Source organism: Rhodnius prolixus, unplaced genomic scaffold, assembly GCF_049639745.1.
Source record: "Rhodnius prolixus isolate KJV_2025 unplaced genomic scaffold, Rpr scaffold_5, whole genome shotgun sequence".
NCBI lineage: Eukaryota > Metazoa > Arthropoda > Insecta > Hemiptera > Reduviidae > Rhodnius > Rhodnius prolixus.
The window spans coordinates 31,645,679-31,672,966 of record NW_027411624.1 but is presented as its reverse complement, the minus strand read 5'-3'; the positions used below and the strand labels follow the sequence as shown (position 1 = coordinate 31,672,966).

General features: G+C 34.9%; 1 protein-coding gene and 1 long non-coding RNA gene across 2 annotated transcripts; one reads left to right on the top strand and one right to left on the bottom strand.

Annotated features, from left to right (window-relative positions):
* Positions 1 to 11,003: 11,003 nt before the first annotated feature.
* Positions 11,004 to 11,624, bottom strand: LOC141458137 (uncharacterized). Its single transcript, XM_074135728.1, has one exon. It carries the CDS (start codon positions 11,622 to 11,624, stop codon positions 11,004 to 11,006), a length of 621 nt encoding a protein of 206 aa, XP_073991829.1.
* Positions 11,625 to 14,602: 2,978 nt separating this feature from the next.
* Positions 14,603 to 17,695, top strand: LOC141457887 (uncharacterized). Its single transcript, XR_012460593.1, has 3 exons — positions 14,603 to 14,776; positions 16,893 to 17,014; positions 17,335 to 17,695. It is a non-coding gene; the product is annotated as an uncharacterized lncRNA (long non-coding RNA).
* The last annotated feature ends 9,593 nt before the right edge of the window (positions 17,696 to 27,288 follow it).

Below are 27,288 nucleotides of genomic sequence, written 5' to 3'. Positions count from 1 at the left end.
TTTGAGAAGAGCTAGTCTATGGAATTTGTTCTGGGTTGTCTAAGAGGTCCTTAATGTTACAGATCAGACTCCAAGACTTGGTTTGATGTCCATTTTGTAGAAGAGGAATGTATTTTGTACAGAAATCTTTGGTCGCTTGTGGATATTGGGAAAATTAGTTCTGTTTAACGGAAATCACTTTATTCAGTAAATGGTTAATGATAAGTGCTTTTTATTGTAATATAAGATTATGTTGGATTATAAAAATTCAGTAGGAAGGGAGCAAAAATTGGTTAAAGTGAAGAATCGATGGCAGTTGACGAGACAACTTCGGTGAGAGAATTTGTGAATACAGGGCGAGGCCGGCCGTCAGTGGAATCGCAAGTTTATTAATGTGCCATGTCCCGTTAGATCACGATCAAAGGGAATCGCTAGTGACTGGCTGAGTCTAGCTGCCAATGGTAATAATCTAGGCCTTACTCACTGAATTCCCAATTTCAACTTTCCACTGTCGAAAACCCAATTAATATTATAATAATCGAAATTTATTCCCTTTTATTTTTAGTCCTTGTCTGTGCCGTATCAATTCAACACTAAATAGAATTTTAGTAAACAAGAAAAGTGGATTGTTTTTCGTAATTGGCTAAAAGGTTGTGGATTTCATGTGTATTTAAATTTCATGTTCGGTCGTTTTTACATCTGGGTGTCCTTTTTCAGGAACTGGTTTGATCCGAGAACATGAGAAGTACTCCAGATGCATCCGAATGGTCGAACATTTGTTTATTTCATTTAATTTATTGCAGTCAAATTCATCCATGGGTATTTAGAAGAAAAAATGGTAATAATTAAAAAAATTTACTTTCATCTCCATCCAATACACCTAATTGGTAGATGTACGTAAAGCCCCGCTTGGCAAAAATAGGCTTTTCTAACTTTTCTTCTGATTTTCATCCATCTTAAGAGTTTGGTAAGGAATTCGGGTTTAGAATTGAATCCATTACAAAGTTTTCCCTTCTTGTTCAGTCGTATACAGCTGTATCTGTTGGAGGTTAATTTTATCTTTTCCGCCATTGCCACTTCCCGCGCTTCTGGTTCCCGCCAAACATCTGTACCTTCGCTTCTATACCTTCGTAGTTGTGTTTTAGCTAAGTTATTTGGTGGCTACAGGACAGTGCATCTCATCTGCTGGCTAGAAGAAGGAGCAACAACCGCCTTACTGTATCCTTTACATTACTCTTCTATTCATCTTCCTTCATCTGTATATCTGCTTTAGGGTTGATCCTCTCAGTGTTCTTATTTTTGCCCTCTTTATAGCCCCTGGCCCTTCCGGCTTTGACCACCAGCTTGTGCCTATCCTTGACGAGGTGGTAGAGGCTTGCGCACTAAGGACACTAAAATCACGTGTCTTTGCATCTGGGTGTTGGCGCCTTCGGAGGACTTAAGGGAGAGCTTAATGCCTAATACTCAACACTTGCACATACCATGGATTGAAGAGGGCTACTCTCACTTTACTATTAGGATTTCTTCAACAAATAATATGCAGCTAAAAAAGGAACTCGAACTGGGATCATCTTCATCCCTAGTAATTAAGGAATTGTTTTTATGATGTGACCACTATTTAGATGTGACCTTTAATAGACGTTGCCCAGAACAATAAATGCAAGAGTTTTTACTGCAAACCTACCCAAATAAAATGTTAGGATATTTTTATATTATTAATATAAACCTCCATTTGCAAGGAGTCCAAAATATTGACGAATAGTATTAGACAAAATAGAGGTGCAGTTTAATGGCAGGTAGCTAAATGTATGCAAGTGAGTTTATAAAAAAAATTGCAGGAACTGAAGAAAATCCATTTAGTGGATTCCTAGTTCCTTCCCACTTTAATGAAACTATCTCGAGATTTTCTTTTTTAAGTACGCTGACAGTCCATGCACAGTCCTGTTTCTAAAATCCATTTATTTAAATTCAAAGACGAAAGGCAATAATAATGCAATGTCTACATTACTGTAATTATTCTGAACTTGAAAAGATATTAAATAGTGCCTTAATATATTAAAGGTTAACATTCAAACAAAACAAGAAAATTAAGATAGTTACTAACATTAATTGACTTAGAAAGGTGTAAACACAAAATCACAATCTATATAGATAATGTTCTGGAATCATTATTAAAGGTACTATTACAGATGGAGCAGTTCTTAAATTACTGGGCCTGCTGATTACAGAGTCGCTCTCTCTAACTTCAGCATTGCGCTTCATTTGTGGCCGGCTGGCAGTTCACTCTGTTTTGTCTCTGCAGTTGTTGTTATACTTAGTTAACTATCCCCTAGCAAAACTGTCTGAATTGTGAAAAGAGAAACTTTACTGCTAAACAATAAGGGCTAGGCTTTTGGATTAACTCGGGCTCCATTTTGTGCTTGAAAATAAATTACAAATTACTATGAATAAGAAGTATTGTAATCTGGTAAAATTTTCTAAAAAAGTAAAGTAATGCCTATTTTTTCAGGCGGTCTTAACGTCCGACTACCAAATTAGGTGCCATGAACGGAGGAGACTAGCAAACATACTTTACTGTAAATTCTTTTGATTAACCATTAAATAAAATCCAAGGCCCAAAACCGGGAATCGAACCCACTAAAACAACAATACATATTAGCTTTACTGTTCTCGCCTCTAACCTCTCGGCTACCGTGGTGCCTCAAATTTTCTATATTGTAAATTACATAAAGGAAATAAGTTCTGTAGTGCCTTGAGTCCCCAGGAATTGTTTTTGTTCACCCAGTTTTAATTGTTTGCTTTTTTAACTGCTAAAGAAGTGCAATGAGACGCGTGTGTTTAAAAAAAAAACCAGAAAAAACTAGACATTTTTCTTTACTTAGGCAAACTTTGTGGAGGCCTACATCATCGCTGTTGGTATCTTAGCCTCTACTCTCTCTCAGTTAGTTAAAAGCTATGTTAAACTTTGTGGCCTTAGGCATAAGTTTAGATGTGAAGTTTAGTTTTAGATGAAGACGAGAAACGTTACCGAACCTTAGACGAAAGTGACATTTAAATACGTAATGAAAAGTTAATTTTGCTTGCCACAGAAGAACCATCTATATATCAGCATCTCTCCGACTGTATATAAATATATATTTTGTGGAAAGTTAACAGGTTTCTGGTCTTCATATTATATTTATATATATTCTCTTTTTTCCCCCCCCTTACGCTAACTTGTAAAGAATTTTTCATTTTCATGATTTCTCAAGTTGCAAATTAAATTTTATTTAAGCTATTTGTTATGGAGGCAGACAGACGAAAGCTTAAGTTACATTTCTTAAAGAGGTAATACTTTTCCATATATATTTTAATAATAAATTTAGGTTTCTACTGTATATTGTCCCCAGAACTTACTTCATTTATGCTCTATTTTTTAATGAAGAATTTCCACCCTTTTTTCACTCGGCACTGAATGCGGCTGATACCTGGCGAACGTCAAACAAAATTAAGAAAAGTAGATTGAAGTACTGAAGATGGATATCTTTGAGATGTTTTGAAAAAGATAAACATGATCTGGGTGAGGAATGACTAGGTGAGGAGATTGGAGTAAGTTAAGGAGAATATAGAGGACAAGATAATAAGAAAGAAACTGTACTATGGTAAGGATGTCCAGAAAACATGTGTGAAAAAGGATGGAAAAAGGAGGATGGCCCAGTCGACTTAGAGAATGGGTATCGAGGGGGAACAAAGAAACGTAAACGTCGAACCCAGTTTGAGAATGGTATCGAAAAGGAGATGGCCGTAAGAGGCCTGCGAGACGGAGAGGAGCAAGAAATCCTAACTGGGAAAAACCCTTGAAAAAACGTATACTTCATGAAATTAAGTAAGCATTGAAAAATTCCTCTTGAGAAAATTCTTGTACGATTCACACCAATATTCTTTAATCTAACAAACGAGAGAAACTGCAGCAGCAAATCTAATTAAAAGTTTTGTAATGTTCTGAAAATTGGATGCAAAATGGTAGGTTTTACAGCCAAGATGGCATTATTATTATCATATCAAAAGAGTGGATTAAATGTCATTGAATTTCATTAAATTCTGTGAATAATGAAAAAAGGTATACGCCGAATCATCACTTAAATAAAAAGAATTCATAATCATCTCTTTTTTTGCATTTTTCTTCTGCAATAAATTTTTAATTATTTGTACGTAGATTGAAACTAAAAAGAAGTCGAAGTACTTTTCCATTTCCAAGGTGAAAGTTGATGCCAAAAATTACATCCAAGAACCTTCTTGAATAAAAGAGAAATCGTGTACACAGGGACGTCAGGAGCTCTTAAAAGGCTGTGTTTGTGTGAGTTCTAGGTTAAGAAGTAGTCAATAGGCGGCTACTAAGTGTGAGAACAAGAAGTATTCTTGGCAAAGAAATGCTAAACAGATAGAAAAGATCCTCTTAAATTAAGTAATTTAAGGAAGAAAATTCTTTTTATTAGTTTTTCACTTTTCTTCTTCAATTCTTGTAAATCCTGAATAATAATAACTTGTGAAGGCGTGTTATCTTCCTTGTTGGCTTTTATTACCATTTTATTGAAGTATTAAAGTTAATAAATTGTGAAATTTTTTTAAATTTTGTTTCTTAATTAAAAAAAAAAATCAATTTTTTTGGCATTTCTTTAAAATGTCCAAGTCACTGGTTCCCAATTCTGCGGCTTTACATTTTTGAGTGAGAGTGTTCACATTTAAACACAAAGTTCTTAAAAACACATTATTCGAACTTGGAGGACTTAACGAAGTTCATTTCCTGAAAAAACTCGATATCGCCTACTTTCTCCTATTTTAGAGTGAAGAAAAATAATAAAAGAAAAAGCCTGAAACAGATTGTTCTCATGTTGTTGAATTTTTCCAGCCTGGACTGGTAAATTCTTTTGTATTCGGCCTATTTTTAACACTGTTAACTTGTAATATCGTTAACCTGTTAACTGTAAACTATTGAAATGTAATATTGTTAATAATGTTTCAGAACCCTGTAAGAGTACGAAGAGTATTCCTTCACCATGGACGCCAATTTTACTTTGCTGGTTTAAGGACAGTTATTTTGAGTTGAAACTTTAAACAGTGTGCTGAAAATGCTTTCTAATTTTAGTAAAGCTAGGTGAGTAGAGGAAATCATTAAATCCAAAAATTAAAAAGAAAAAAGTTTGTTTAACACTTCTGTTAAAGATGATCTCTCTCTCCTCAGGACGCAATATTAAGTCTAATACGAGGTGTGGCTATTAAATAACGAGACTATTGCTGTAAAACATTTTATTTTAAATTTATACATATTTAGTTATTATCACCTTCAATATACACCCCTCCCCTATCCCTATAATGCTCCATGCGAATTTAACATTGTTCGAAACAGTGCTGGAAGTCTTTTTCTGTGAGCTCCTGCATGACGCGTGCCGCTTTTTCTTTCACAGCTTCAATGGACTGAAAGCGTGTTCCTTTTAATGCAGATTTGACTTTGGGGAACAGATAAAAGTCACATTGGGGCCAGGTCAGGCGAATAAGGCGGTCGGCCTAAAACTGGGATGTTGTACTTGGCTAGAAACGTCTTGACAGACAATGCAGTAATTCAGTGTGAGCCGGCGCGTTGTCTTGATAGAGAGAACTCATGACTTGTTCTTCCACAAATCGGGTCGTTTTTTCCTTACTCTTTCACGGAGTTGAGCAAGCACCTTACGGTAGTAATGTTGATTAATTATAATCGATATTTTCATCCGTTTTGGACGTGGAAGGGCGACCCGGGCGGTCATCATCTCCGACATCTTCTAGGCCATCTTGAAAACGCTTGAACCTCTCAAAAACTCGCGCACATGATAAACATTCATCGCCATTAACTTCTTTTAAAAAAAGTTAATTTTCAGTAGCAGTTTTACCAAGTTACATGTGAAATTTCACTGCAATTCGTTTCTGTACTACATGTGTAGTATCATGTTTTCGGCAAAACGAAACTAACACCTCTTACACAAACGACGATTCCGGTCAGACAGATTTCTTTGCAAACACGTGAGACCGCTGCAATCGAAAGAGAAGGCTTTACGCTACACAGCTGTCGGTCATTAGGATTTGGCGCATGCATAGTTCTTCTGTAGCAGCATCAGTCTCGTTATTTAATAGCCACACCTCGTATATTACCAAATTACTAACTTACACTAAAATCAGTTTTATTAATTTGAAGCAGCTCCTTTTAACAAATCATCAATGTGACAAAGTTAACTGATTTTAGACAGGAAAAAAAATATTTATCCACCCGAAAAAAATCAAAAGAGTTTTTTATAAAAAAGAGACATTGATGGTTACATTCAAAGACCTAAATGTTCATGTAGTCACAAAGTTTAATTGACCTTCTTGCTTGAATTTTCCACATCATTTAACCAGCCGCCGGTTTTAATTAATTCTACATCTCGTATTAACATTTTGTTTGAAAAGCGCTCTCTCACTGGTACATTTTAATTAGAGATTAATTTAGAAAACTAGACAAGAATTCATTTATCATTAAATATAGGTTCAGTTAAACTACCTACTAGCTCAAGTTGTGAATTAATTCTATTTTAGAAATCTAAAATAAAATGCTGAACTCTTTTTGTTTATATTTTAATTAAAATTGTAAAGTTGACAGCGAAAATCTTAAATGTATTTCTTTAATAAGTTATTAACTTAATAGGGTCATCGCTTTGTAGACCCAAAAGCATCTGTCCTTGATAACAAAACAGTTTTTTCCAGTTGTCTTTCTTGATGTCGCCCAAACTTTTGATTGGATTTGGCCCATGAATTTGTGTGTAACCTTTTGGGTTTCCTTTCCCAGTTCGTATCTGGTTGGCCGTTATTTGTGCTTAAAGTATGGTTCCACCATTTCTTCTGACTTGCTATCCTCGGAGGTGTTCTACAAGGGAGTATATATTGGCTCTCTTCCGTACGCAGTATACTTTAGCTGCACCCATCTCTCCTTTCACCGTAATTTCTATTTTTGCTAACGGCATTGCCAATCTCTGCCCCATATAAAGATCACATGCTCACAATTAATAATCTTTAAAACGTTGTGAGCTCCTTAGAAAATTGACACTAAATAATTATTATGGCAAAAAGCCAATTCATAGCTTTCACACTACTTCTGATATAACTCATAGGAATTTCACTTCCTTCTGCTGATAACGTACTCTTTTTAGGATTATACATCGATAAATGACTCTCACATGGAATCCTCATATCCAAGGAAATCCTTGGCCTGTTAAAAACGGATACAGTCGGTTTTAGCAGGTCCCGGATCCGCCAGTTGGTTCAGTTGTTGAGTGGACATGCGAATTTAGCGTACCATCTTTTCAAATGCGGCCTTACCCAGTTGCCAAATTGCGGTGGTTATGGTGAATCTGATGAGACAGTGCGGCACTTTGTAGAGGTGTGTCCAGTTTATTCTAAAACTAGATTCCTCGTCATCGGGGAGTTAAATGTTTCCCTACCGGAAATTGTGGCATCTGGTAATCTTAACGAACTTTCTAGGTTTATTCCAGTGCACTGTGGCGGTTGAGTCGCCATGCTCCCTAGTGTCCTGATACTACTTTATTATATTAGCATCTGGCAACTTTTAGCCGGATTTGTTTTTAAAGCCCCGGTATCTCTCATGAGATGTGAGGTTGGGGCGGGGAACAATGGGCATTTGGATTGCCTGCGTTCCTTCCCCTTTCTGGTGGAGCCGCCCGTCGAAAACAGTCTAGTCTAGTAACCCTCATATCCAACTAAAAAGATAAGAACCCAACAAATGATTTAAACTACTCTATAAGGTGATAAGACCTTACACGATACTGAAACGGCACTTTGGAACGAACCAACTTCCCACCAGAATTGCACTTAATCGAATTTTTTGGGGAAATGTTTTAAATAAACATTTTAGTATTAGTTAAGAGCAATAGGTACCATTAGGAAATTTCGTTTAAGTGGTACTTTTGGAAAACAGATTTTGATCTTATTGTGTAGAAAAATTTCCATTCCAGAAATTGTTATTGTTAAATTTAGTTTAATTTGCAGAAATCTGTGAAAGACAATTCTTTCTTTCACAGAAAATATTTAAACAATAGTTATTTATTTAACAAGTGTGGAAAGTAGTACTTTTCCTCACGCGAGGCAGGGTTTGCACGCACGAGCGAGTGAAGCGAGGCGAGTGCAAGTGCAAATTTCCGAGTGTGTGGAAAATACTTAAAACTCGAGTTAAATATTATATTTTTTCTGCAACCATTAGATTTATTAACTAAAAAAATTGAAAATTTCATTTTTACAGTCTACAAAAAGTAATTTATTTATTATAAACATTTATTGTTATATAACAATTATTTACATTACTTACGTATTTACATTACTTATTACATTTTCTGCTGTTTCTTTTATTGATGGAGGAGTGTTTTCTAAACAGGAATCACTAGAATCCATTTTAAATTTCTAAAGGTAACACTATAACCTTTTTAACTGTTATAATTAAAAATATCTAATTATTTATTAAAATATTATTTTTATTTCTATATTCCTTTCAATTTTTATTTTATTTTTAATATTCGTTTTTTAATTATTTAGTTACGTTAAATAAGCTTATTAAAGTTTTACAGAAAATATTTATGTTAATAACAAAACTTCTTATATCAAGGAAGCACAATAAAGTTTTTCCACACACTAGTGCGGAAAGTGACACTAATGGGAATTTTTCCCTACTAGTGTGGGAAGTTGGGCATTACACAGCTGATTTTAATTGAGTAATGAGAACTTCCCTACATGGTTGCAGAAAAAATATTGATTTCTAACTGCAATCTAATTTTAATTAATAGGACCACCATTTTAGTTCTGATATTTTTAGATAATTACTTTGCTTTGTATCTTTTCAGTATCAAGTATCCTAGCTGAATCATAAAGGTGAGAACTTAAGCATCATCATGATTCCGAAACGTCCTTCTTACGAGGAGTAAGTTAAAGACCCCAGATTTTCTCTTTTTTATTTGTTATAGATTCCTTTGGTACTATAAGTATTATTTAATGAACCCAAATTAACCAATGAGCACCAATGTAAATAAAGTTTCACTAAAAAAAAGTGTTTGCTGTAATGAAAAATAATTAATTGGCGTATTTTAATTTATCAGAAGATAAAGTAAAGTAAAGTAAAGTAATCACCTATTTTTTCAGGCGGGGCTTAACGTCCAACTACCAATTAGGTGTCGTGGGCGGGGGCGAATAGCAAACGTACTTTACTGTAAATTTCTTTTATTAACCATTAAATAAAATCCAAGGCCTAAAGACCGGGAATCGAACCCAGTACCACAATACATATTAGCTTTGCAGGTCTCGTCTCTAACCGCTCGGCTACCGTGGCGCCTATATCAGAAGATAATTGCATTCTCTTTTGTTCTCATTTATTTCTCATCATTTTTAACTCTTATAAGCGCTCAATACTATATCTTTTAGTCTCTCCTTCTTGAAATAATGATTTAGCACTTGAAGATGCTTGAATTTGACGGAAAATGATGTACTTATCATTTTTAGTCCCATTCCAGGAATTGTTATTGTTAAATTTATTTTAATTTGCAGAAATATTGAAAGAAATTTCTTTCTATCTCACAGAAAATATTTAAACAAAATATTGATTTCCTATTTAAATTTTAATTAGTGGTACCATGATTTTAGTTCTGATATTTTTACGATAATTAATTTGCTGTGTACCTTTCCAGTTTCAAGGATCCACAACCCTAACGCTTCCAAGCAGCATTCTGGTAACTTTATCCTGTAACCTTTTATACTTTATGTCAAAGGCACCGCAAACCTGTCCTCTCTGATTACTAAACGTAACCTAAAAGTACATTTCAAATCAATCAAAACTTCCTCATTACCATTTTTAACAGAATCAATTATTGAAATTAACTCCAGAAAATTCTAATATTTTTAAAGGGTTCACTAAATAAAAATTCGATGAATCGTTCAGTCTTCTGACATTTGCCCAACTACTTGTATAAGACTCCAAAGTCGCCTTGCAGAAGTAATGCACAATATTTAAATATCACAGTGTAGTTGTTGCAGTTAGGTTTATACGAGTACATGAAATTAGTTTGTTTATTTTGAGTTGCATGTGGTTCCAGTACTATCTTCTTATCTAAAAAGAAGTAAGATCCAGATCTGTGGCGAAAAGTTAGCAAAATTGTATAGTGGATTGATTTTTCAATTCCTACACCCAACAAAAGAAAGTTTAAAATATAAAAAAGACCATAACTGAACAACACAAACATCAGTTTCGAAACTTAGTAAATCACTCCACACCCCAAACTGATTGGAACAAGTGAGGAAATTTCAAAAATTAAAAATAATCTACTTTTTTTTTATTTCCTTTCATTTAATTTTTTCCTCTGATAAATAATTGACAGTTGATTGCGCAAGTCAAATTTGTGTTGACCCATTTGTCCATTCTAAAGGTTTAGATAATTAATTGAAATAAAAAGTGACTGAAAAATGCAACTAATTGCTTTTTAATCCGTTAGTTTTTGCTGAAATTCTTACTATGGATAATTTGGTGAATGTTAATGATCTGTATTATTACATTATTGGAGCTTTTAAAATGCGTTCATTTTTTTTTTTTTTTTTTTTTTGCGCATCAACAGCTGAGGTTATTGGCGCCCGGAGCTTCTTCCAGTGCACTGCCGGCCTCCTGACAGTGTTCTCTCGTTACAGACAACACTGTCCATCACCGGGCAGTGAGCTGTAAGAAGCTCCTAGGAAGAGAAAATCTAAGGGTCAGCTGCTGGATTCGAACCCGGGACCTCCGCGTGGGAGTCCAGTATGCTAACCTCATAGCTAATCCCTTCCCTCCTTATTATTATTATTATTATTTTTTTTTTTTTTTTTTTTTCCAAATCCCTCGCGGCCCGCAGGCAAGGGAGGAACCTGTTTTCTTTATCTGGTATTATGGTTCTAACTGGAACCGGACAATTGTCCTATGATAAAGACAAAAGAAAAAGAAAAATATGTCCGTGCTAGTCTCTGGCGTCTTCCCTTAGCACTTCCCTTACAATGCGGCAGGTGTGGAGAACCACAGCTTGCTGCATCTCGTATATGATGGTCCTCCTGATTCCCATCATGCAGAGGCCCTCCCACAGCGACCGCGGCACAAGTCCCGTGGCTGAAATAATCAACGGGACTATCTCCACCCCTGAGACTCCTCTCCATACAGCAGATATTTCTGCCGCCAGTGGCCTGTATTTAGCCAATTTCGTGGTATACGCGCGGGCTATGTTGGCGTCATCCGGGACAGATACATCAATCAGCCACACCCTGCCTGTTATTTTGTTATGCCAGATCACATCCGGCCGGGTGTTGGCGACGGCATGGTCCGTCAGTACCTCTCTGTCCCAGTACAAGAGACACCGCGCGTCTTCCAGCACGGGCAGGGGGACATACCTGTAGTATGGGGGGGCGTCTTGAATCAAACCGAGTTTCTGCGCCAACTCTCTGTGCAGGATCCTGGCCACACTGTTGTGCCTTTGGAGATAGTCTCTTTGTGCCAGCAAGGGGCACGCCGCTAGCAGGTGGTGAACTGTCTCCGGCGCAGCCCGGCACAGTCTGCACCTGACGTCGGCGACACCGCTATCGTTCATGATGCGGTTCCTGTAGTACCTGGTGGGAACAACCTGGTCCTGTATCGCGATGAGGGCACCTTCCGTTTCCGGGAACAGCAGCCCACGCGTCAACCAGGCCTTATTATTATTATTATTATTATTATTATTATTATTTAGTGTCTAGTGCGGCTACGTTTGTACAAAATACTGATAGACATTAAATAATATTATGCTAGTACCACCGGTCTCGAAACTTACTTTTAGGAAGCTGGATATTAAGCTTACCTAAAAAAAAAAAAATAATAATGGCCATTGCTTCAAATATTTCTGCAAAATTACAATTGTATTGAAAATCGGTTGACCGGTTACTGAATAGATTACGAAAATATTTTCTGTGATTGTTTGTACAATATGTATTCCTACACTATTTCAATATTTTTATTTGAAACATGATTCTAATTGTATGATATTTTTATAATTTCAGCTTTTTAGGCTGTACTTTATATTTTCAGGGAGGCGCTGAAAGGTTACATTTGGACTTAAAACGAATGTTTTACATAAGAGAACGTTTGATCTTATAGTAGATCTTTCACTTTTAAGGCCACTTTGATTGTCTCAATGAAGAAGATAATCAAGAAAAAAATATCAGAAATCTTAATTTGGACACTTTGTTATCACAGAGATTTTTTGTTATTTAAAATAAGACACTCGTTAATTTTGCTGCAATAACAGTCAAATCAGTGGAATTCTTTTCTTAAATTATAGTAATTACAAAAAATATTAGAATTATTTAAACTGAAATAAAACATTTTCTTTAATGAACCTCCCTTCAAGTGAGTTAAAAACTTAATTTCATTAGCTTAATTATTCCAACAATTAATTTTCTCATTCTGTACTAATTGGTTTGTCGTGAAAGTGTAGAAAGGATGAGTAGACGGGCATTAACTGAGTGCCTGCGAGTCTAAGCAACGAATTTAAGGCACTTCTAAAGGTTCCTTCGTCTACCTTTGTATTAAATAAGTGTGTTCACAAAGAATATTAATGATGCAAAGCTGAATAGTATTACTTGGGCAACGGGAGGACTAGAAGAGAAGAGGAAGAACACCTTCTTCCTTCATCAGTTTGGTAGTACAAGATTTTCGTAAAGGAGCCCCTGGAAAGCTAACAGTGGTTTTGGTGTGACATAGAGAAAGCGTACAACGTGTATACCAGACAGCCTGGAAGCTGTAGAGCTTACAGAAAATCTAGTCTTGATTAAATCCCAAGCGGCGGCCGTATCAATGTGGCACTGGTTCTAATTATGGTAATGGTGATAGAGTGGCGGGCAGAGTGCGCGGCAATGAGACATATCGTGACGCTCATTCCCATCTTCCCGTGTATGTTCACTTAGTGAGTTCCCTCTTTGTCATATTCTGTCAGTTAGTATACCACCAGGACGTGTGTGCCTGTAGAGATATGCGCAGGTAGAGATCTCCATTACTAGTTCCAGATTTGCGGGGAACATTGATTAATCAACAACAATGTTGGGTGTGAATATGAAGAGCGAAACAAGTCACATTTGATTCATTATTAAATAAAAATATATTATATACACTCGGAAGGTTCCGGTAGCCTGCAGCAGAGAAAACGACTTTATGTTCATTATTGCCTGAGAAAAATCAGAGATAGCAGGGTTCAAGATGGTTAGTTTCTTTTTTTCTTGCTCATTAAGAGAAAATACTGAGATTGCGTAAATGTCCGATTTTGAAGTCACGTAAGGAAATCACAAATTTAAAGTTTCTGAAGTATTTACTAATTGGTTTCTATGTTTTTCAAAAACTTAAGTAAAAATATATATTACTGCTTTGTCGAAGTTCCAGTTTCACTTCATTCTTGTGTTCTTGGAGATTTCACAAAGAGCAGGTAGTGGTTCCCTTCAGCCATCGAATGTAAATGCTGCCAAACAACACGAACCTCTGTCTGTTCCTTCGTCAGACCATATCCTGCCATCATCTCCTCCACCTGGTCCATCCATCCACTTATAGGTCTTCCTCTCCTCCTTCGACCATCCACCTCGCTGTCCATCACCACCTTAGGCAATCTTTTTCTGGATCCATCCTCCCTACATATCCATTCCACGTGAGTGCCTTAGCCTTTTTAATTTCCAAGATGGGGCTCGTGTGGCTAAGGATGTTACTTCTCGGGGTAGGAAAAACCAAGGCCTGTGAGCTTTACGCAAGAGTCGCTCCCCAGAATTAAGAGTCTGATCAAAAGGATGGTGAGCTTTGCGCAAGAGTCGCTCTCCAGAATTAAGAGTCTGATCAAAAGGACAGGTCTGGAGGGTGAGCTTTAGAGTGAGGGGAGCCACAATAGATCCAAAGGGGTCGCAGTGGCGTAGGCCTTGAGGCCGCCCTAGTTTAATCTAATTTCCAAGACGTTTCTCTCCACTCCCATAGTAGTATTTAGAGCAAATAAATTTCTAAATAGAGGATACTTGTATCTTACTTTTTGCCCATCTGGAAAGTCATTTGGCGTGTGGAGAACGAGGAAATACACTCGGCCCTGTAGCGAAGGCTGGCGGATGTGCCAAGGGTCACACTTCCACTTGCGATACTTGGAGTTTTAGAACTAAAAAGGTAGATAGGGCTTCATAACATACAAACTCATTCTAGCTGCCTCTAATGTTCAAGGCAAACGGTACACCTAGTATTTTCACTGGCATTGGCCGTGGATCTCCTCTCGGACGGACTAGACCGAGTTGCAACTTTGAGTCCAGGTGAATCAAAGCATCTAAATGAAGCGAATGGGGCTGGCCCGCAAAGCTAATAAGTAAATGTAATACTAGGTTCGATTTCTGGCCTATGCCTTGGATTCACTTGACCTAACTAGGTGGCATTATCATTAAAGTTATAAGTATTCTGCCCTTATTAGGGAAACAGAACGTAATTTGATAGCCTAAAAAAAGTAATTCATACAGAAATAAATTGGAGTATAAATGTTTTATTAATGGCATGCTGTTCAATTTTTAGGAACAAAATTAGGCGCCTTCCTAAGAAAGGGATACACCACAATGTTTGGAACCTCTGAGAAGAAAATGTTTCAATAATTCGTCAGGAGAAGGGAAAAATCACAAGCAATGGAAACGTCCTCTGCTCTCATACAGCTACCCCCCAGAAAAAACAACACTAACAATACGCCTAGACAAAGAAAAAGTATATAAAAAAGTAATTTCTTCTAAACTAATTGTAGTTTAAGTAATGCAGTAAATACTTCACCGAAAAGTACCTTAGTTAGGGAATGATTGTTGCCCTAAATTTTACTTTAAAGGGAAGTAAGAGAATTGTTAAATTTAAACTAGCCAGAGGAAATGTCCTTGTAGTTGAAATTGCCTCAAGTCTATCTGTTAGAGAACTTATCTAAACTCTAAACTTGCATTCATTTGTCAATAAATCGTAAAGTTTACTGGCAACCATTTAACATCAACAGCCTGCTGACAGTAAATGGTAAATAATGAATTTTGGTCAGTTCCACTTAGATTATTAACGATAATTAACTCTACAGTAAATGTAATTTGTTACTTAAAATAATGTTCATCTTTTACTTACTCCATCAGTAAAACTTAACGTCGGTATTGCAATCGAACAGATTTTCGATTTTAAATTGTCATTGATTCTTTCGAGTTCAAAAAAAGTGATTTTTACAAATTGATTGACAGAAGACAAAAAACAAAGTCGCAGAAAGTTCAAATTCTATTTTTGGAATCGATAATAAAACAAAACAAAAACTTAATGCCTAGAATTTCAAATTGAAATAAAACCGGTTTGCAAATTGACAGCCATTTGCTAACAAACTTAGGAAATAGCAAATTTATATTAAACAAACATGCTCAAGTTACTTTTACTCTTTTTTTTTTCTATAAAATAAACCAAATTCAAAAGGTTTTTTGTTTCTAAATTACATTAGAAGATTAAAATAGAAAACATATCGTAGGAAAAAATCTTTATTTTCTGTGATTGTGAGACAGAAATATTTTGATTGTTTAATTCGATAATTCATGAGATATCTATAGAAGAAAGAATTAATTTGAAAAGTTTAAGTAAAAGATTTTGCACATTGAAAGATCTTTCAAGACTTAGGAACTAGTGGTAATTATGAAAGGATTAGTAACATTCAATTCTTTCAAATTAAATTATAAATAAAATGTTAATAAAATTCGGAATTAAACGTTTCATATTCACGATAATTGTATATTGTAAGGCAAAACGTAACAATGAGTTCAAGAATGTTATACAAAGTGTAAGCAAAGTGAAGCGGTAGAAGAAGTCTACGCCATCATCTTGGTACCCTAATCTCCCTGGTCTTAAATCTCCTCGGTCTACTCCCAGGATTTACAAACTCCAAATATGTTAAATATAGGTACCATAAAGTTGTACTAAACTGTTCCTCGGCCCCCTCGCAATTCACGAGAGATTGTGGGTAGAGAAAAGCTGGTCTAGAAAAGTATTTTACTCCCTTCTTACTTCATTATAATCTCATATAGCAAGATTTACTCATTTTATTGAAAACGTTTTCACGCTAATATTGGGCTTTTTGTTATCTCTAGTTTTATGATTGGATGGCAAGAAAAAAATTATAAAATAAAATTCTTTTCATGGATCCAGTTTAGCGATAAGGTAGTAAAAAAAAAAAAAAAAAAAAATGAAAGTTTGGAATTCAAAATATGAAAAAGTATTTGTTTTTGTTATCAGGGTAACAAATCTTATCTTAAACTTTTTCCAATAATACAATGAACATCGTTGTAGACGTAACTTCCTATTAAACGTACTCTGCCTAAAATATTTAATGGAAAAAGAAAAAAATTGATTTAATAGTTTTGCTTCCATCTACCTACATTTCAACAAAAGAATGTAGTTTTTTGGAACAAATCATTTCGAATTAGTGCTCTACGTATAAATGCAGCATAATGCACACGAATTATAACAAAACCTCAACTCTAGAGGCACCCAAAGCGTGTAAAATAAAGTTAAAGCCATTTTGATGTAGACTATGTAAAGGATAAGAAATATCTGATAGCTTCTTCTTCTAATTCATCTTCCAGTTGGAATTCTGCTTAGGTAATCTTTATATTGGCTAACATCGCTTTTCATAACTCAGTACCTATTAATATGGTTTAAAAAAGAAACTTTTGCCTAGTTTACTTTGGCATGTAACAAGTGTAAATGTAAAATTTTCTATCGCAATCTATTTCGAAGAGGGCTTGTCTACAGATTTAATTTCAGCGTGCCCTTTCTGTAACCCAAAGTAATGAGGCTATTTTCTATTTTGCAGTATTACGCTCAAAAGAAAATATTGTGATGAAAGGTCTTTAATGCTGGAACCAGTTACATCTACAAGCGGATCACTTCTTCATATTTGTGGGAACGTTCCAAAGAATATCTTGGAACCAAAAGGTAAATTTATGACATTTTATTTAGAATTAAACTCTCTTCTATAATACAATGAGAATCGAGGGAACGGATTAGCTATGCGGTTAGTGTACTAGACTCCCACGCGGAGGTCCCGGGTTCGAATCCAGCTGCTGACCCTTAGATTTTCTCTTCCTAGGAGCTTCTTACACCTCACTATCCGGTGATGGACAGTGTTTGACTGTAACGGGAGAACACTGTCCGGAGGCCGGCAGTGCACTGAAAAAAGCTCCGGGTGCCAATAACCTTAGATGTTGACACGCCTTAAATCATTTAAAAAATATACAATGAACATCTTTTTACAGTGTCGAAACCTCCTATCAGACAAACCCGGGCCCAAAAATAATTTACGGAAAAAGGAAAAGTTGATAGTCACTAGTTTTGCTTCCAACTACCGCGAGTTTTGGCTGAAATGAAGATATCTTTACTCTAAGCTGCTTTTAAGGTAAAATATATCAAATTTTATGGACTTAATATTAAAGATAAAACATAAATTATTTTATTAGAAGGGAACTAATATAATTAATAACATATAAAAGCAAATACATATAAAAGGAAGTAGTTATAAATCATTTATTTGTGAGGTTATAAAATATCTTTATGATCACACCGCCATTGTTGATTTTTCTTTATATTTTTCCTTCTTTTTGTTCTGTTTGTTCTTTTTTTTCTTACTTTCCAGTTTCCTCAGGAGGTTATATATATATATATATATATAAGGGGTGGAAGTTAAGGCAATACAATAATGGTGGTTGTCAGAGTAAGGTAACATTTTTCATCTTGGCAGACGCCTACATAGGCATTGCCTAGGAGTGTGTACACACTAAAGTCCACTATATTGTCTCCACAATAAGTCAACCTGCACAATTTCTACTGTTTTCTCTTTCTCTCTCTCTAGTTCTTCAATTTCTAACTCCTACCATTCTTTACCACATGATCCGTTCAGCTAGCTTTCAACAGTTACATAAACTGAAATGAATCATTGTTAAAAGTAGTCAATTACTTTTGTTAAAATTTTTCATGTCATTTGATATTGTCCATGGAAATCTTAAAAGTTTTTTAATATACTTGGATGATTTTTGAAATAGCCTAAAACAAGAGTCTTCTTCGAAGAGTCTTTTAACTTCCTTTACTCTGGAGAACATTCAGGAATACTTTAAACAGCTACAAACCAACAACCTTTTTTTCTTTTTTTTTGGCAGCAAATTTTCAAACTAAATTTAATTAATAATGATCCCTAACCCTTTCATTCTGCCAAATTTTAATCAAAATCGGACTATGATTTACAGAGTTATTAGTGATAATAATTTTGGAGAGGGTCTCACATACATGCGGCTAACTTCTCTCACATAAAATTCCGAATCGAATGACAACTCATTAATGAAAATTGGTTAACGCGTTTAGCCGCTACGTTTTTTACAAAAAAAGGTAACAACATGTTTGTTAGGGAAGGGATTAGCTATGCGGTTAGCTTACTGGACTCCCACGCGGAGGTCCCGGGTTCGAATCCAGCTGCTGACCCTTAGATTTTCTCTTTCTAGAAGCTTCTTACAGCTCACTGTCCGGTGATGGACAGTGTTGTCTGTAACGAGAGAACACTGTCCGGAGGCCAGCAGTGCACTGGAAAAAGCTCCGGGCGCTAATAACCTCAGCTGTTGATGCGCCAAAAAAAAAATTTGTTTTTTTTCCAATTTTTTTCTCGAAATCTATTAGATCTGGATTGTTGATAAATATAAATACTTTAAAGGGAATTTTGGAATTTTATCTTTTATACAAAAATTGTCCTAGTTTGCTGTTTTTCAAGTTACGCTTTTTCGTTCACTTATTGACGGTCAACCCATTATACAACTGTCCTACCAGACAGTTTTAATTTCTACGGGCATGAAAAACAATTATATACATGTATTTTTTTTATAGTTAATACATATCAAATAATACTTTTTTTTAAAAAACGGGATAGCCTAGCGGTTAGAGGATAAACTAGGTTAAACTAGTTATACCGTTGCAGAGATGTTAATCTGTATCTTCCATTGGAAACATTTACCCAGGAAAAGATAATTCTGGAGAAGAGATTGGTCCAAACTTACCTCTTACGTGTTTTTGAGAGGTAATGTACGGTTTCCTTTTCTATATGACAATATCTTACCAAATTGTAAGCAAGTTGGTGAGAGATAAAGTGCCACTTTATTTGAATGAATATTGAGGTTTTTTTTAACGATTTCTTAACTAAAATTCTAAGCTTCAAGAAGGTTCCATTGCTTGCATTGCGAATTGAGAAAGTGATTCGCAGAATTCGCAGCTGATTTTTAGCAATTATTATAGTCCAATCTGACAATGTTATTTATCTATAAACACAATATTACTATATCTATATATAGTGAAAATAGATCGGGATGTACCTTTATCAATCAGGATTACCACATACATTGAGTGGAAAATTCTATCATGCCCATAATACTGCCAGCTATTGTAGTACACTAATCTCTGGCCAGCAATTTCTGTAATGATACATTGTGTGTTACCTTCTTATCGACATATTGATATTTTCTTTTGGTAGAAAGGGGAAAAAAAAGAATTTTTTGTATTCTTTTTTTTTTATATTATCTCTTTTCTCAAATACTTTCGATTTTTCCAATTTTGTATCTGGAAACTTTGGATTAGTTGTACAATGAGTTGGACAATGAATTTAATGCTGAACGAAACAAGCCTTTGTTGAGGAAAATGGAGACAGATGAAAAGCTGAGAATTCGAAATAGGAATTCAGAAATTGCAAATATTTAAACATTATAAAAACTCCAAGTTATTTCAAGTTTTATTTGCGGTTGACGATTATCAAGGATGTAAATTGCCCAGGAACACAATAGATGCAAACTATTTAAAAACTAAATAATCTTCGGTCCGGACAAAGTCTATTTTCAGCAAAGCTAGATCTACGTACTTTACAAATTTCGTAGTTGTCTAGTTCTTTATATTTTATATTCGTTAATTGCACATCTTGTTCTGGTTATTGGATTAGTTATTTTAAAATGTTCTTTAATTTCCTCGGTATGAAAGTTTAATTCTTTAAATAATTTATCCAATAATTTACTGTTCGCCATACTGCCAGCATCGTCTAGATACTTATCACTGGAATATCACTCTCCATTCTTACTTATAAATACATTCGCTTCACACATTCATCCTTCTACTATATACAACTATTTACATAAACTACAGCTAATGGATGGATCCGTACTCTATATTCCTGCCATCCTTATAGTTTAACCTGAATTAAATTCACGTAATCCTTCTCTAATCATTTTCTTACATTCATTCTAATCGGCTATAACTTTTAACTATATTCATATTTCATTACTAGCTCTGCTATAGATTTAAACACATAGATGTTGCTGGAGAATATTAAGTCTTCGAAGCGAAATGGTGCATCTAAATACCTGTAAAAATCGTCTAACATTCGTTTCCTTTCTACCACATAACGTGGACATATCATTATTATATGTTTGAAATCCTCTCCTCCTCATTGCAATCTACGCAAAGAGGAGAGGATCTTAAAATACTTCAAGCAAACACAAAGCGTTCTTTGTTTTCTGTTTCTTGTTCTTGTTTTCTAATGAGGGTAATAATTTCAGCTGAATATTGTTCCAATGAAAGTGTACAATCTTATCAACTACCAGTTCATTCATTTAGCTATGGGAAAGCTAACTGTTGTAAAATGGTACATCTGGCTGAGTTTTTATAAAGTCATATTATCGGTTTAAGTAATGTAATGGTTAACTTAGTGGAAATCACTAATTCTGTAGGAGCTAATTTGTCTAAGACAGCTTTTTCTCCTATAATCCTGTTCAAAGTTTGTCTTTTATATTTTTAATTTTTCCTTTTATATATTTTTACAGGACATTGCCTTAAAAGATTTCCCTAGTGAATGAGATAATGTATGGAATTAGGGAAATGTCTGGTTGTAACTTATATGAGGGAAAGGGAAAGAGGCAGAAGGACGAGGCGTTAAGGAAGAGTAGGTTTGGGCTCAATATACATGAAGGAAGAACCAACTAAGCAATATATCTAGGTATTAGCGAATGAATGTGTGCGTTACAAGAGAGGAAGTGAGAGAGTAAAAGACCGGAAGGTAAAGGAAAAGGCTTAGAACCTACCAACAGAAAGTAACCTGTGCGTAGACCAAGGGACACCGACACCTCTAATGCGATTATTGTAAAGGGGCTGACTTAGCTGGTAAGAAATATGGCAAAGAAGGGTTGAAAGGATAGGCTTTTGCGAGGAGCAACCCACTGAAAATAAGGATGGAATACTCAGGAGTGAAAGAGAAAGGGTGGGGTGAAACGTTTTCTGTCTTTCTTATACACATAAACAAACCGAGAGGCACAACCCCTAACCAGCTAGGTCCTGCTGTAGAAGTATCGAGAGGGAACGCCACAACTTCTTGGTCCAGGAATACCAGAACGATACACAAACCACACCGCACTAGCACACAGGTCATGGCCTCCTATATATATATATTTTGAACTAGTCTCTGTAGATTTAGAAACCTTTGGGGTTTTCCGACAGAATATTATTACAATTTATCACTGTTGTGGTCAATTAGAGAATCTCGGTTACTCCTAAAATAGAAGGATTTATGGTTTATGAACTGCGTTTTTATAAAACATATGAGGGCAATCAAATCTTCTCTTGTTTTATTTTTTTTTTCAAAATTCTTGATTATTAATATTTTCCCCATTAAAGTATTTGTAGAGGTGAAGTTACCAGTTTACGGTTCTCCCCTCTGTTTTGAGCTGTTGTTTTCTCTTAAATTTCAAGATAACATGCAAGTCTGTTTCATTCAGATCTATTTAGCATTGAATCTGCACCTTCATCTTGGATTCTTGGTTTGCACACAATCTATTACAGGTAGTCCTCGGGTTACGACGGTCTCGAGTTACGACGTTTCGTGGTTACAGTACAGTACTGTACAGTATGTACTATGAAAAGCCCGCGAACTACTGTACGTGTTTTGGTGTGCAGCGGCTCTGTCACCAGCAACCCAGTACGCCATTAACATCGTTGTCACGTTCACTTTTTGCCCTTCATTATGGCTCCCAAACGGAAGACAGACTCTACTGATGGCAGTGCATCGAAGAAAAGGAAGGCCATCACCATGGAAGTGAAATTAGATATCGTAAAGTACACTACTGTTTTTTATTACTGTTTCATTTCATTATTAAACGTTCTGTACAGTATTTTATGTGTTTTTTCATAATTATGTAGTGTACTGTGTTAGGATAGGCTAAGTGCTTACAGTACTGTACTGTTATTATGGTAATACAGTACTGTACTGTATATGGTATAGTTTACGTATGTTCCGACTTACGTCGAAAAAACGGTTTACGACGCCTCATAGAAACGGATCAACGTCGTAAGTCGAGGACTACCTGTACATGCTTTTTTCTCTCTTTTATGCATTGGACTTTATTTTTGGTTTTATTAGCACAGAAGAGCTGGTAGATCTCTTAATTTTATTGAAAGAAATCACAACTCAAATCTAAGGGTAAAAACAAGTTCAGCCTCAGTATCGCTAAGCCCTATTCATTTCGGTTAAAAAGTAAAAGTAAAGTAATGTCTATTTTTCTATCAAGCGGGCTCATATTGATCATTAAATAAAATCCAAGGCCTAGAACGGAAATCGAACCCACTATACCATAATACACCATAGCTTTGCGGACATCGTCCGTATTGGCTTGGCTACCGTGGCGCCTCCATTTCGCTTAGTAATAATTTTGATAATTAAATTTATAAGAATATGATTTTTTTTTACTAATAAACTAAGATATAATGCTCGAAATTTTCTTAGATTTAACTTCAATTTTGGAGTAACTAATCTCAGTCTTACAAAAAAAAAAAAAAAATTCCATTCAACTGTATTGATAATATTAGAATTATTAATCAGTTCGAAATTTAGTGGCCTTGGTGACCACACCAAGGGCACCTATCTCTAATTAATTATATGTTACTTACACATTATAGTTTGGGTAACTAATTTCTTAGAAATTTAAACTTTAGAGGGAAGCCGAAATACTCTAAATCTCTCGAAACCCTTAAAATCAAAATTTCAAGCAAACCTAAAAGTCTTCTAATCCGTATTGAATATATCCAATTCTGTCAAAATTAGTTACAAGATAATCGTGTAAAAGTGAAAAACTTATTGAAAGTCACTCCTTTTAGTAACGCTATTTTTTTTTTCCAATTTAAAATTTTTAGTAACTCATTAATTTTTATAAATGATACAGCATACATTCCATTGACATGAAAGTTTAGAGCAAAAAGCCTAAAGGCCGGATATCACAATAAATTGATGAATTTAGTCCATTTTATATTTTCCGCCTGAAAAGAAAAACATTTGGGAATTTATATCAAAGGGAAATACTTTGCGTAATTGAATACATTTATTATCTACAAAAATATTGAAAATTTCCCGTTTAATTTCATTACTTTTTCGCATCCATTGATCTATTAAAAATCGTCTTTCTTTAATTAGAAAAAGTTTTATAAGATCAATTTTGTAGATTTAATGTAAACATTCAATTTAAATTCTACTTTATCTCTACTATTCTATCTTTAAACTCTACTTTTTTATTTTAGGTGTATTTTTGGAAACCATTGCTTCATTAGACATTTTAGGATGTTAGAAACATCGTTCAATACCTGAATTCCTCAATGTTCTAGGCAGTTTGATTGCGCTACTGATTGAAGCATCACTACTAATGTATTTAGTGTAGATCGTAATCTTTTATGATCATAAAGGCTTCTTTGAAAGTAACTTCCGCATTTAATGAATTTTATTTTCCACTACTCCAGTCTAGAAGAGAGGAACCCATACTGGCTAGAATTAGGACTAGAAAAATGAAGCAAATAACTCAGAAGTTTGCGAACACTGTTTGGAAGCTCGCTGTGCACGTGTAACTCAACGAACACATTTCTCTTTGTTTCTGGGACAACCTCGCAAGAGAATGTGGAGCGGATGGCAATAGCTTGGTTAGTAAGAAATGTGTAATTGAGTGAGAACTGTGTGAAATGTCTGGAGAAGATATTAGAAATTTAGAGAGTCGAGCATGTTATGACTTGTTCAAGAATCAGACGATAAATCGAAGCATCTCTAAGTCGTCATAAATGATCGATCCTTCAGTTTACAAAACAAAATCTGGGAAATGGAAACTCGATAATTTCGGAGGATATATATATATAATTCTTTATTCAGTAAAAACATAAAATAACACTATTACATACAATACAGAAATAGCATGGCTACAAGCCGTCTGCTGGAGCTGCCGCATGATTAAATTAAATAATATACTTTTAAATAATGAGAAAAAAATAAATAAATAACTAAAATAAATAAATAAAACAAAATAAAATAAAGTAAAATAAAATTACACAATATTATGAAACATATCCTGTAAAAAGTAATTAAATATAATACATAAATAATAATCATGGTTAATATAATTTAATTTAAGTGGAGGTGAATTGTTTATTTCTATAAGACCACGCTTTTTTAGCAAAATAAATAACTTTTAGACAGTTTACTGAACAGAGAAGATTCACAATTTGGTGTGGTGATATATTGGACCCAAGATATTCTGTACGGAGATTGGCTAATGTAGGACAGGTAATAAGAAAATGGAAAAGATCCTCAGGACCCTGCGAGCACAAAGGACAAATCTCAGTCTCTGGATCCTTCATAATCCAAGGGACCTTGTTCAATGCCAATAATTCCCCTCTAAGTCTAACCAACCACTTCAAGTCGTCAAACTTTATGTTTACGTACTCATCACTAGTGATTTGACCAAATTGAGGCTTAATGTCCATCAGCGTTCTGAATAATAAAAACCGTTCAGTACCTCTTGCTCTTTTCAGAGACTCTTCACGAAAAAAGGCTTTCATTTTGTTTATTATATCAGAGTGCTGTTTAGGCCAAGTTTCCATTTTGCCTAACGAAAAATCGACTTCAACCGAGTACCTTGCAGCAATTGAATACCAATGATTGAGGAACGCAGCTTTCTTTTTAATTAATTCAAGTGCGACTATACGAGGGTAGCGGAAGTCTGGCAGAGATAAAATCTGAGTGATGTATCTGAAGTGAAGTTTTAATGTAGATAAGACAAGAGGATCTGCGGAAGTTTCTATATGGAGTAGATAGTTCGGAGTAGAGGGAGGTAGAGAGAAAACTTTTTTAATAAAGAATCTTTGAAATTTCTCCAGGTTATCAAAGCTTTGATAGCCCCATATTTGTGATCCATAACACACTATAGCTTTAGATATGGATTCGAAGAATTGGAATTTTGCATTCAATGGAACATCATTCCGACAGGTGAACGGAGCCCATCCTTTGTTAATTCCAATCTTGGCAACGGAGATTTTCTCATTCAGATGAAAATTAAACGATAAGCGAGAGGTTAGGTGTATTCCAAGATATTTATATGTGTTAACGGTTTCTATTCTTTTACCATTATAGAACCATCTTTCCCTGGCTGCCATTCTGCCTCCCTTGCGAAAGACCAAAATCTTTGATTTCGTTAAATTCAAGACCAGTTTCCATCTAAGGCAGTACGTTTCTAAAATGTTAATATTTCTTTGTAGAAGGACCGGATTATCAGCTATGAGCACCACATCATCTGCATATAGTAAGCAGTTAATTTTAACGGTGCCAACTTTAACGCCACCCTCTAATTCTCTGGACAGGTCATCAAGAAAAACAGAAAATAGTATAGCACTGAGGATGCAACCCTGTCTCACATCGCTGGATACACCGAAAAACTCATTTCGGAGGATAGTCATTAATTAGAACTATCGTTTGTCCGATAATGATTTTAGATTTGGGGAGCCCAGAACTGCGCGTTTCTCTGAGTAACGAGAAAATGTCGTTCAGAATGGGGTGCATCTTCAAAACTGTAGTAATTTTTAAAAATCTCATGCTTGAAAAAAAATTTACAAAAGGATTCTGTTTAGAGTGAATCTTTTTAAACAATTCATGCTAGATTCTTTTCCCAAATTCACTTGAAAATTGACCTCATTCACTTAAAATTATCATATTAAATTAGATATTTAATTATAAGAAAGAGAAAATGAAATTAATCCTTAGAAATTTCACACTTCTAAAGCTTAAGATAGTTCAATATTCTAACCTTCAGCCTGCAGTCTCTAAATCTAATTTGAGAAGTTTACTTTCTACATTTTAGAAATGATTGCATACAAAACATTAATAATAATATTACACCTTGAACGAAGTGTTTTCACTTAACTTCCCAGATCTGTACAATAAATGTTTTCCTTTTTCTTTCTTACAATGCAACTGAGATTTTTTTCCTTCCTAATTAAAGGCAAATATTTTAACGAAGAAACCTCTTGTCAGAGAGTGCTATACAATGGTACAATACATGTACGAACAGGCCTGTCTCTTTAAACCAAAACAAAAAAAGAATATATAAAGTCTAGAATGTCTTAAATGCTAATGCGACCATGAAAAAAAATACCCAGCATCCCTTTTAAGCAACCACTTGTTGCGCACAGTAGAGCCAAGATACTCTAAGTTGGAAAGAGGGAGATAGAATGCTTAGGTTTCTCTTTACTTCTCTTAAATAAAATAAAAAAAAAAATAAAAAAGCCTTATAAAACAGGTTGCGAAGAGGATGCAAGTTGTTGAACTCTGCGGTTGGTGCCACCATTTAATGACCTATTGCTTTTATTATTCCAAGTGATAAACAATTAGTGATAATATTTGCGATTAAGATTTAATTACAACTGGCGTCCCATTAATACCACTTTTTTACTCATTTCCTTTTTCATCACTTAATGAATGTTTTTTTTTTAATTCTCTAATATTAAGATTTTATTTTTTAATTAATTAACTTCATCGTGTTGCAAGAATTATTTTATACGTTCTTCAGTTGTCTTTTTTTCGTCATTATTAACAACAACAACGGATTAAGCCAGAAGACTTGTTCCGTCTTCAAAATCGTCCAAGAATGTAAACTCTGTGTTCAGCATTTACTAGATTCCAACGCGGAGAGCCCGGGTACGAATCCTGTTGCTGGTCCCTTAAATTTAAATGAAATGCCCTCAAGTACTTTTTAATTGTAAAAACAGCATTTAATTGAGGTAAACGATTAAATATACATAGATGGCAATCTATATATAAATACGTGGCTATTCAATAACGAGACTGATGCTGCTACAGAAAAACTATGCATGCGCCAAATCTTAACGAC